The 12,474-nt window shown below is 40.3% G+C and overlaps 1 protein-coding gene across 1 annotated transcript in view; it reads right to left on the minus strand.

The window, feature by feature from the left end:
* Positions 1-843: 843 nt before the first annotated feature.
* The window catches only part of ZPLD1 (zona pellucida like domain containing 1), a 44,832-nt gene continuing 33,201 nt past the window's right edge, over positions 844-12,474 (minus strand). The window contains exons 7-10 of the mRNA XM_044442500.1: positions 4,274-4,445; positions 2,764-2,872; positions 2,069-2,098; positions 844-1,022 (exon numbers count right to left, since the gene is read on the minus strand). Coding sequence (XP_044298435.1) covers positions 844-1,022; positions 2,069-2,098; positions 2,764-2,872; positions 4,274-4,445 — 490 coding nt within the window. The remainder of the gene's footprint in view (positions 1,023-2,068; positions 2,099-2,763; positions 2,873-4,273; positions 4,446-12,474) is intronic.

Genomic DNA, 12,474 nt, shown 5'->3' on the forward strand with positions numbered 1-12,474 from the left:
GTGTTCGGGAGTGTAAGAGAAGGAGCTGAGGTGCCAACTGGAATGGGCGTAGCAAAACTGTGGTCCCAACCACCTTCCCTCCCCACTCCAGGTATGCCTCTTTTTTCCATCTCTGGGGATCAGTTGTGAGCTTGGGGGAGGGACAATGTGAGTCTTTCCTCACAAGCCATGTGGCAATGAATTCAGAACATAAAAGAATAACATAGCCTCCCAGACAATGTCAGGCAAGCTTTGGATTCGGTCTGTAGACTGCCTATTTCAACCATCTGCATTTTGTCCAAGAACATGATAAGAGGAGGCTGAAACTTTCCATCCTGGTAGCACCTGTCTCATTCCTCCCTAACCTCACAGAACACCCACAATACTCCGTCTCCAAGGCTGCTCATTCAACCCCAGAACCACAGAAAGTGTGTTTTTTTCCACACTGGCTGTAAGGTTGTAGGAAAGGTGCTCTGCATTTAGAGTTCCGGCAATGACCTTGAAGCATGTTTTGAAGGTCAGAGAAGGACCTCAAAATTCTCTTGTACTTTGTCTAATGACCACAGATATTTGGAAAGGGAAAAAAACTTTATGATTACAGTTGGAGGTCAGAAACCCCTTTCAGTTATCAGTAATCCTGTATATGAAATATCAGACACCATGATTGTTCTCATACACACACTCATAATTGAAAAAGAACAAGCATTATCTTTTACTGCTTAGTATCATCTAAACAATAAGATTTATAAGGCTACAAGTAAGAATAGCCAGAATCTGAAAATGGCAGGATGCTACCCTGAAGACACATAAAGGAAACATATTTCATGGCAATCCCACAGAGGGAGTCCAAGTGATTTGTTCCTTCTAGTTAAAAACAGGGTTCCGTACACCACTCAGAACTGGACTACTGCTGGGCCACTTTCTGTGGAGGAGGAGGATGGAGAATATGAAAAAAATGATGCTCATAATTCCTAGAATAACTATTCCTGAAATCAATGCACTGGTGACTGAATTCAGCTGAAAAGTAGATCCACTCAAATTACCTGCAAAAGGAAGAGATAGAGAAGAAGGTGTTACGAAATTGCTGTAAAGCCCTGATAATCATCCAACACAAGATATTTCAGTCCCCTGGTCTTTCATACTGAAGAGATCAATCCTATGTTCCCTGAAGGTGACTGTACAATACTTTGGAGCTCACTTTCTACAAATGGAAAAGGCAGGTCTACAGACAAAAGAAGGAGTCCACAGGATGAAGCCCTCCAGATGTGATTCCAAAAGCTCTGGAGTCATCACTGACATAGTGAAGATGATCCTAAGGAGGCGGAGTCTAAAATGGGATGTATCCAGGAAGAGGTAGGGATTGTCCTGCTATTAACCCTGGTAAGCTGTGCAGGCCTCTTTTAGTTGAAAACTGGGGTAAAGCGTGATTAAATAATAATAAACCCTCTTCTCCCCAGGCACCTCGTGGAGTCGCACAGGTCATTTTCCTCAGGCTAGTTTTAATGAGAGGGAAAGTATGCTTAAGAAGTGGCAAAGGCATTGGCAAAAATGTTGCTTCCCTATCTCCCAACCCAGCCATTGTGTGCCAGCAGGGATGTGGAGATCAATTTCCCCACTTATGCCAGTACCAAGATTGCTTGCTCACTCCACTGATTGCTCACTCCACTGATTCCAATCCTACAGTACATGCTTTATTCCTCTCCCCACCCCCAAAATGTAATTAGTAGAGGACTGCATAACTCCAGCTGGCTTTTCCCACAATTAATTGTCTTTTTGCTTACTACAGCATGCCGTGCTCCCACATTGATCTTTGTCTTTCAGTCTGCTACGGAAGACAGGCAGTGGCATGGATAAACCTGACCTATGTCTGGTCACAGTCGTATAAGCAAGACTGCAATGGGCCTTTTAAATGTCAAATCCATTTTGAAGGGTAGAGTCAGCTAAGCTTTTAAAATCTGACCATAGGTATTTAATTGACCGTTCAACATTTACCAGAATATATGGTAGCATATCAAACAGAATCCAAAACCTAAACTTCACATTTTAAAGAAATGAAGAACGAATTGTCTGTCTTATTGGTACAACTTACCAAGCTGTGAATTGTTGGTTGGGGTCTCATCTGTATAAAATATATAATAGATATACTGTAATTTGAAAATAGTATTTCCAGGGCCTCTTTGTGCTTATACAAAATCTGGGAACTAGATCTGAGATCTGCTGCAGCTGTTTCTGGCTAGCTATTTTGTTACTATTGATATGTTTGTTAGACTCAGGCTCAGAAAGTAGGACATGGCATTTATCGTGTCTGTAAGCCACTGAGTGCCAATTTTTTTTGGTAGAAAGGAAGGATGAAAATCTAATGAATGAATTTCTTCCAATGAATAAATTCAAAGAAATAAAAGAAGAAAATTTAAAACTGCAGTCTTCTGCAGATTTGTGTGTAAGCTTCTCATGCAATTTTAAATCCTGCACTATCAGGATTCTAAATAACAGGCCCTAGAAGGGTTTCTGCATGTACACAGCAGAAACCCTGCATGTACCTCCCCATTTCAGAAACTCCCTCTTCAGCACAGGGAGGAAAGGGGCTGGTTCCATGAGGAATGCAAGGACAGAGGATGCTAACAAGCATGTTTTTCCCATTGTTCCCTCCCCGACCCCGAAGCAATGTTGATCCTGCGTGGCTGAATGCCGGAATAGTGGTTTAGAGCCAGTGGAAACTGACCCTAAAATAGGGAAATGTTTCTTTGGGTCCTGCAAATCATTCAGTCATACAATCGTTCCTACCAGTCCTAGTAATGATGGGTCCAGCAGTGATTACAGCACTTCCAGAAGTGCTCTGAGGACTCCACGTGGTTCTCTTTGCTACATCTCTTCGCCTTCTGAAACTGCAGATCTAGAGGGTCAATCAAAACATTCATAATTTTAGAATGGACAGAAATATTTTCATTCTGTTTTGAATTTTGGCACAAGATCTCTGGGTATCACATTGAACATGATTCTTACCTACTTCCATTCATCTTGTATTAAAACTACTGAATGTTGTTCATGCCTCTTGTTTTCTTTCATATTCACAACTGATTTTGTTTAAAAAGTAGGACAATTTCCAGTGCTAACTAGCACTAATTTAAACAATGCTGCACTGGCATACTCTACCTCTTATGCAATCCCCACAGCACTGGCTGCCATGACAAGTTTCCAAGCCCAATTCATATGGAACTATACATGCTGTGCTAGAGTATTTATGCAAGTGCAGCATTATTCACATTAGCGGTAGTACAGCACTGGACACAATCCATGATGCTCGGAATATATTAATCTGAGCCTAGCTTAAAGAGAAGGGCTTTGCTTAATAGAGGATTCCTTGGACCAAAGGAGAGCACTTTTTGTAAATTCCCCTTCCCTCTGAAAACGCCATGCCACTTCACACTATTCTGAAGCTCAGAAGCTGAGCCCAGCTCAGGAGCATAATATTTTAGAGGGAACAAGATGATACATGGGGAAAGAATTGACAGAAGTAACCTGCCCCTGCCTTTGTGTTATGAGGCACAATCATGCTATGTCCTGTGAGTTGAGTGCTGATCATTAGACTATGGCTATAGCCCATCTCTGGATACAACCCATCTTAAGGATGCTGAGGAATTTGATTCATGCATTGACTTTGTTCTAGCTTCAGCTTCTGTTACCTGCTGTATCTCTGTAGTCTCCTATTTTTTCCTGCTCAATGGCTACAGCTATCATATCATTGGGTGATTATATGTATGTTCAGGCAGAGAGAGAATGCAAGAGGGCTAAAACTGCTGGTCTCACCACCAATATCCCTGTGCCTGCTGCCCCCCACCCCAACCTTGCATGCTGAGTACCAGGTTTGCAAGGGGATTCTACTTGCATCCACTTCAAAGCAAGCAGGACTCTCTGTGCAGTCAGGAGCCTGCCTGTCACACAGAATGCTCCACTTGTATTCAAGCAAGCATTAGCAAAACACCCCTTCCTCCCTTGCCACCCTGGGAAAGTCAGGGATTTAGAGGGAAGAGATGACATGGGTGGGGAAGGGACACCTTCTAGCAAGTGCCTAAGCAGGGTTTATGTAGACCCAATCATCTACAGGGCACCTATCCTTGTTGTTAGATAAGGGAAGTGATGGAAAAATCACCCATAGAAGGAAAGCTTCTCACAAGCTAAATACAACTTGAACTGGTAATTAGAGATGGCATACATTTCATTATGTGTCAGGTACAGGTACAGTCATCCAGGTTTAGTGCTAACTGTAACATTACCAATACACTCCAAAACCTACAGGAGCAAAAAAGGGGCAGTCATCAGCTCTGCACAGCTTTGTCACACAGTGAAGAAAAACTGTGGACATTTTCTGGTTCTTGTGCTTGACAAAGCGGAACACTTCAAAAGAAAAGCGGCCCATCTGGCTCCTGCCATTTTCAATAATGGTTGTCTGAGGGTCCTTGTCACAGCTGCAGGAAAAGATTGAAACAAGCATAATTTTTTTCTGGTTCCAGGAGAACAGAACCTCAAAGAAGTTCATAAGTGCTGCTGAATACAGAAACAGAAATACAGAAAGTGCTGCTGAATGCATTGTAAGTGCTGTTGAATACAGAAACACTACAAGAAAGGTTGGCTGCTGCTCTCCATGATATGGTTCCAGGCACAGGATAGTACCACGTTGCTGAAGCTAAGCAGGTCTAGGTTTTGTCAGTGCCCAGTTGGAAGACCACTTAAGAACCATATGTACATCAGCAGCATGTTGAAAAAAAAAGTTAACTCTGAATGAATACTTTGTTCAACTTTTGAATACTGAATTTCTATTGCATTGTAGCCCGTTTCACTGTCTTAATGAACAATTTGCACAGTTGATTGATCCCTATCATATGACACAAATTTCTCTTGCCATCACATATCATCCCTGATTCCAAAATGTCCTGCTCAGTGCCCCACACTCATTTATTCATTAGCTCTTGCTAACCCTGGTTATCTATAAATACTTTTATGCTGCTATCTAGCTCTTGCCTTAGCAACAGTTCAACACTTGGTTCATGGCTCTTGAATCTTGCTCCTGTTGCTTATTCCTCCTAATACACTGTTTTCCTGCCCAACGAGTCTTCTGCAGTACTTTTTGATAAAGGCCTCTTGTGTCTGTCATGAATTAGTGATGGTTTCTTGTTTCAGATATAGCAGTTGGTGCATCAGGACTGGACTGAAGGGCAGGAAGATCATCACCAGGGGCACTAGAGTTGTTGAAGTTGTTTATCTAAATACCTGAAACAAATCTTTTTGGTTCCCTGTTGTGTTCCAAATGCTTTGCTGCATCTGGAAACTAACCTCCCTACCACCAACTTGCAAGTCTGGTGTAGGACACTTAATTTCTGGCTTCAGCTGTACTGGTTTACTCTCTTTGATCTTGCAAGACTTCCATGAGAGTGCTTGGATGAAGTGTGTCATCACAAAACTTCACTTTTTGGGTCTATCACCATAGCACTAGTTGAAGTTAGGACTCAGCAAAACAAAGCAATCAAACAGCACTTATATGATATGGAACAACAGAACAATCTGACTATAGCAAAAAAATACCCATGGTATGGTTATTTTTCACTTAGATCCTTTGATACATTGGCATTATACCTGCAAAATTTAACAGTTCTAAAATACAGATAAGCTTTTACATATTCAAGACTCAGTATACTGTCACAGTTGTACTCAAGGTCAATTTAAAGGAATCCCTTTGGGAAATCACTTATGGCCATGTGGAGATGGAATATTGAAACAGTAGCTAATGTACTATTATTCTACAATTTCGATAAAGATCTAAGGACTGAAGTGATTATTCCCCTACTGTTGCCTATTCCAGGGTGACCTGATTCTGCGTATGTGTCCTTTCTTTTAGCAGATCAAAACAAACAGGTCGTGATGAAAACTGCAAGACTCCTAGCCAGCTATTAAAACAAGATTTTCTTTTGTTTCAGAGTTTTAACTTCTATAGGTTCTGAGAGGCTATGTACAATAAACTATCCAATAATTTTGGTACTGGTGTCTAAAATAAATTAGGGAAGATTTTACGCTTAATACATTTTATTTTTTCTTAGTTCTGTGCATTTATATTTTATATGCTAAGGTCTATGGCTGATGTAAATAAAGATTGAATGCCTGACTGACAATGTCATATGCACATTTCTTGGGATATAGTTCTAGTGATAATGATGTAGCTCAGGATGATTATGGATTACTAATTTATGACCTATCAGAACCTGATGCTTGCTAAATTAATCTATCACTTCACAGTGATGGCCAAGAAAACTCAGGCTGAAAGCTTTTCCCTCAAGGTAGTTTGGTTATCTTTGTGGGCTCTCAATTCATAAGAACATAATGACACCCATGTTGGAGCAGAGCAGAGTCAGTCCAGCATTTGTCTCCCACAATGGCCTATGGGACTCCCACAAGCAAGACATGAATGTATTCCTAGTGGTGCACCTGAAGAAATGGCACTGAGGGGTACAATATACCATTACCATGACTAGCTGTCATTGACAGAATTCTCATTCATGAATTTACCAAATTCATTTTTATGCCACCACTGGGTATCTTTGTTTAGCATACATTTGTTTGTTAGAAACTTACAGAATAAGCTAGACTCAGCTGATAGTCATTAATGAAGGACATTGTTAACATACATGTTTCTGCACTGATATTCGATGAGGCAAGCCTTCCCCAAGGAATGACACATGTCAGTACCTATTTTCAAAACTGTAAAGACCAATTGCATGTAATGGATGCTTTATTTAAATGAACAGAATTTTTGAGCTTACTCTGGAAGCCTTCCATATATTCATCTATTCTATAACAGCATGACAGACAAAATACTACATTTAGAAAATATCTACCTGAAAAAGAGATCATATCGCAGATCATCATTTGGATTTCCAGATGGAGTGGTGTAGCAGTAGTCCATTAAAACATTCCATCTGTACAAAGAAAGATAATTACCTGTTAAAATATTACTTGAGATATAGCAAGATATGTGCATCTTGATGAATAGTAACTTTGATATGTGTCATTATTTTCTGATTCAACAGATAAGCAAAATCCTTTTGGTGTTATTGAAACAATACAATTTTGATTTTCTGCATTCTTGATATTACTGAACAGCTGCTACAATATAACTATCATAGAATTATAGAAAAGTAGAGTTGGAAAGCCATTGAGTCCATCTCCCTGCTCAGTGCAGGACACCAGGTTAAAGCATCTCTATAGAATCATAAAACAGTAGAAAGCAACCCGTTCCAGGAACAGCATCAGGCAGGGAGTTTGACTGGGGTGATACACCTGTCACACTGTAATGCAGGTCTCCTAAAGCGAGCTGAAGGGCAAAAGCTTGATTTTCAGTATGAATACTGAACATGAAAGCAGGGCCTCACTTCACAATTCTTCTGACTTCTGAGTTTTAACCAGGAGATGTCAGAAAACTAATGTAGAAGTATAATCTCACACAGTACAGGGGCATGGATGTTATAGTTATGAAATACTGAAGTGCAATAGTTGTCACTGATCTGCTCTCATTTCTTTGGCTATTTCAGCTTTATGAGTTCATCCAGCAAGAATCCACATTTTCTTGCATTATATGTTGAGATCTCTATATTGCTTTCAAAGTATCAACATAAAACCAGCAGGAGTAGCCCAAACTTGTTTTATTGAGTGTACCTATCACTGTAATTTTGCTACTCAATGGGAGCCATTAGCAAGGCATAAACACCAGCACAGAGGTTATATTCCCTTTTATCATATAAACTGCTTCATCTACAATATGAAGTGATAAAAGATACAATAAATAATGGGCAAATCCATATTTGTTTTTGAAAATCCCTAGTCTGACAGTTAAGCTGTGGTGTTCAGATAATAACCAATACTAGGTGTGATCCATTTGTCTCCTGTTTTCCATAGGGCACCAATGCATTATCTGGGTTTGCATGACATGAAAAGCTGTGGAGGTTTTTACCATTGTTGGTCCATTGTGGTGTCAATGTAGTACAAAAAACCCATCATGATGTTTCATTTGGTCTTTAGAAACCATGAACAGAAGCTACAGTTCTATGGGCTTTTTGTACTATGGTTACTTGTTGTGTTGTCCAGACCTGGAAATCACAACCCATTGTGGCATGAACGCTAGAGCCAGAGAGTTGCTTGGCAAGAACAGCCATGCCCCCTTGCAAAGCAGCTAGCCTGAGAGCACGGCTGACAACTGCTACTTCACATGGCTGCCACTGCTCTGCCTGCTTCCTGCCTTAAAGATCTTCTTTGGGCAGAAGTGGGCAATCACCTAGGAGGTGAATCCCTGCTGCATGTCTGAGAGAAGTCTAAATCCCAGCACCCATCCTAGTGCCTTTCTCTCAAGCAGTAGTGATGAGGGGGAGGCAATACACACACCCTTTCTCACTCCACCTTGCAATAAAGGCACCCCAACCCAGTGCCCATGGACATGAGAATCCTAGTTCTGGAAGTGGCAGTTACCAAGCAGTGCTGCTCTATTTGCCATCCTAAGGGAGAATTGTGATGCATTGAGAAAGGAATATTAGCTTCCTTCCCCCTTGGATTCTTTTAGTGAAGCATCACCACAACAAGCACGACTCAGTATAGATTTTGCACTACTCAGGATGCTCTCAGTGATTTAGATGTACACCATGCTCTGTCTCTACAGCTCAGAAACACTATTTCCTTACTGCACAGAAATCCTTGCGGTATGTCTCTAGAATTATCATCTTAGAAATACCCCAGGAATACCATCAAGCTTACCCAGTTTATCTGATGTTATCCTTATAAGCCATTTGGGCTAATGGGCAGTGTAGAAAATAAATAAATAAATGCATCAATAATTCTTTTAGCTAAAGCCAGTCCAGGTTAGCTGAGTCTAGGTAAAAGTACTCTTGGAAGGAATGGGAAAACTAATTTGGTTCACATTTTAATAGAAACTGAATTAGTTTGCCCTTTCCAAACTAATATACAAATCAGCCTTCTCATTTCTCTGTATTAAAGTACTTCTCTAATCAAAATCTCTAGACCACAATGTGTTCTTTGAGGAATATTATAGAAAACTGTTTGCAAAAATGTGTTTATTATGGAACTTTGCATATAAAGTATGTATGGATTTTCATGCAAATTGTGTATAGATTTTCCTATAGACTCTTAAAATAAATCACTAACTGATGAGGAAAGCAGATGGACTAAGCCTGTGTTTTAAAAAATGCAAATGTTTATAGAAAGTGACAAAACGATTTGTCCATTCTTGGCTGAAAAAAGACTTATGCAAACCCATCTAAACAGCTAGGATATGAATTCAGCCCTTTCTTCAGGTCAAAACCCATATTTGACTCTAAGAAAGACAATGGTGCTTACATGTAAACTACGTATGATTCCAAGGTCATCATCCATTTTCACAGATGTATTTTCACCACAGAGATCCCTTGTTCAGTTCCTGGTATCTGCTCACCTTTTGCTGTACCCCAAAGAGTTTATATAGAACTGTGTCTGGCACCACAGATACATCAAACAAAATAAATTATATAATTTACAGTACCTTCCATCAAGGTTTGTTGCCCTCACAGCTGCAAAAACTTTTGTTTTCAAAGGTAGTCCAGTATTTGGGATGATCAGCTGCTGGCTGTATGTAGAGTCCTAGAAAAGCAAACAGTTTTTCTAAAATATTGGTAATATTACCCTATGTAACTTTCCAGCACTTGCTGTCTGTTGGTAAAGCTAGGAAGGATTAATCTGCAGTGGCATAGAAGGAAGAAGAGCAATTTATAGTCCTTCAGATATTTTCGCTTACAGCTCCCATCAAATGTAATCTGGCTAGCTAATACTGAGGGTTGATGAGAGTTGCAGGTAAAAACATCTGGAGACCACAAGATACCCACCCCTGTTCTATTGGGAATAAGAAACCCCTAACTGAAAGTAAGCCACAGAAAGGACTTTGTAACAAACTAATAAGTTTGTTTGTTACAAATAACATCCTCAAAAGTGTTGCTTCGAGGCAAGGAGCTGTAATGTGTGTTATGGTTCTGCATGCCAATGTCAAACACTGATCTGGGAACCCAGGTCATGGTTTTTAGACTGCGACGTGGTTATGGCTCATTTTCCAGGGGATTTGTAGTGGCAGAGACTCTTAACCCATGGTAATCCTGCACTGATTTTCCCTACAGTGCTGCCCCAAACTCTTTCCCATAGTCGCTCCCCACTAGCACCACCACTTGACAAAGCAAACCTATATCTGGGAATAAAGATGCTGAGGAAGAGTTACTGCCTCCCATGCATTGCCTCCATTTCTCTCCCAGGCTCAGACCCACATTTGCCACTGAATGCTTCGTTTGGCCCTGGGGCAGTGTACAATCCACAAGGAATATCTCACTTGCTGGGATCAGTTAGAAGATGGATGGGACTTCTTGGCTTTGCCTTCACTGATTCATGTATTGGGAACCACAGAAAACTAGATCAGCCCTCCAGCATAATTCAACATGACCAAATGCACTTGCAGTGAACTGCGTTTAATAATGCTGTAGATTACAGGGGGAAGAGAATGTCAGTATATATTGAGATCATATCTAGTGGAAGCTGTGCCAGACAATTTGCAAAGGAATTAAATCAAATGCTAACCATGACATGTGCATAGATAAACAAAATCATTAAACATGTCATACAGAATCTTGAAACCAAGTTGTGCAAGCCATTAACATAGTCCCTGTATTCAATATTTTAATCTGCCAAAGAGGGCTGCTTATTATCATAAAGATGTTCCTTACCTTCTTTCAGGTAGTAGTGGTTTTTATTCTATTGTCCCAGATAATTGGTATTAAACCTACTGCCATAGAACTAGATGGGATTCAGAAGGAAGCCTTCAAAATTAGGAACTAAGAATCCATTGATACTTTTATAGATTGCATTTAGATTTCATTCTTAGGCACACTTACATATTAGTAATTTCCCACTGAATTCAATGCAACATAGTCCCAGATAAACAAACATAGGATCAGTAACTCCAGTTATCAGCATTGACAAATATGGCATAAACAAACTTAGAGTGCCTTAATTGTTTAGTGCAATCCTATGCATGTTCAGACAGGAATAGAAGTCTTATAATTCCCAGCATTCACCGTGCTGACTGAGGAATGATGTGAGTTGTAGTATTTTTCCTGTCTTTTCCAATTAAATATCCAAAAATCTGTGTCATAAATGAACCATATTGATTATTTATATGTGTGCTGATTGTATGCTGTAGACCAGAGGTTCTCAAACTTTTTGAATAGAGGGCCAGTTGAAAGGTCCCAGTGATGGGTGCGGGCCGCCAAGGCAGTGTGGGCAGGGGGTGCGGGCTGGGGCACAGGGGCATGCGCGTGCGCGCAGAAAGGCGGGGCATGCCTGCACAGAGATCATTTTCTCCCAACGAGTCCAAAACAATCTCCCTGAGAGCAAGCCGGCACCTTGCCACACACACACACATGCACGTGCACACGTGGCGAGCTATGGTGGGCCAGGTAAATTGGCATGGTGGGCCAGATCCAGCCCAGAGGCCATAGTTTGAGGACCCATGCTGTAGACAAACACTATCTTTCCATGATCAGGACGAGAGAAACTAGATTATAGCCAGATCCTCGAGGAAGGTGGATTTATTCCTTTATCCCTGCCTTGATCCCAGTCAGAATTTGAGCTTCCATGTATTCCTCATGAAGATAGGAAAGCAAATACAAAGAAAGAAAACCTGATTGGCTTTTACTAGTAATGATGGATCTAGACTTTATCATACTAAAGGCCAATGGCATTAAATTTAGTCATGACTACTATAACTAGCATAACTTCATAATGAAGTGAGGTCGACCCATATTAATCTCTTCATGAGACCCAATAGGTGCAGGAGTGACTGATGGTTCCACTGTTAGAATGTTAGAGCACTATTCATCATGGTGAACATAGGTTTAGCCCGTGTTTCAGCACCATGGAGACCTCCCTAAAGCTCAGACTGAATCCTGAGATAGATACACACCAGTCTTAACTGAAAAATTGCCTGTTTTTTCTAGGCTGTGATATGAATCCTAGTTGCTATGCCTGCCTCCAGAGGCCATCATGTTATCTTACTGTTTTCCCTTTGTAGGAGATTTTGGGTTTGGGTTCTGGGCTTGATTTTTTAACCCCTGTCTTATTTGTCAGATAACTGTTGATCAAATCCTGTTTTATCAGGGTTTCCAAATGTTAATTAAAGGACATATATAACAATGAAATCTACATTATTATTTTAGACCTGTTGTGAATGTTAGCAGAAAATTATGAATAACAAAGTGATTTAAATAACAGATTTAGGGAACAATTTTATGCACATTTAGATTAAAAAAGAAAAAGGTCTACGGCTCTCATTGTGGCCTAGTCAGCTATGATGGCTGCCCATGCTGGGATTTTTTTCTGTCCATATATATATATATATATATATATATATATATATATATATAT

This window comes from Varanus komodoensis, unplaced genomic scaffold (genome assembly GCF_004798865.1).
Source record: "Varanus komodoensis strain SLA01 unplaced genomic scaffold, ASM479886v1 scaffold4, whole genome shotgun sequence".
Taxonomy (NCBI): domain Eukaryota; kingdom Metazoa; phylum Chordata; class Lepidosauria; order Squamata; family Varanidae; genus Varanus; species Varanus komodoensis.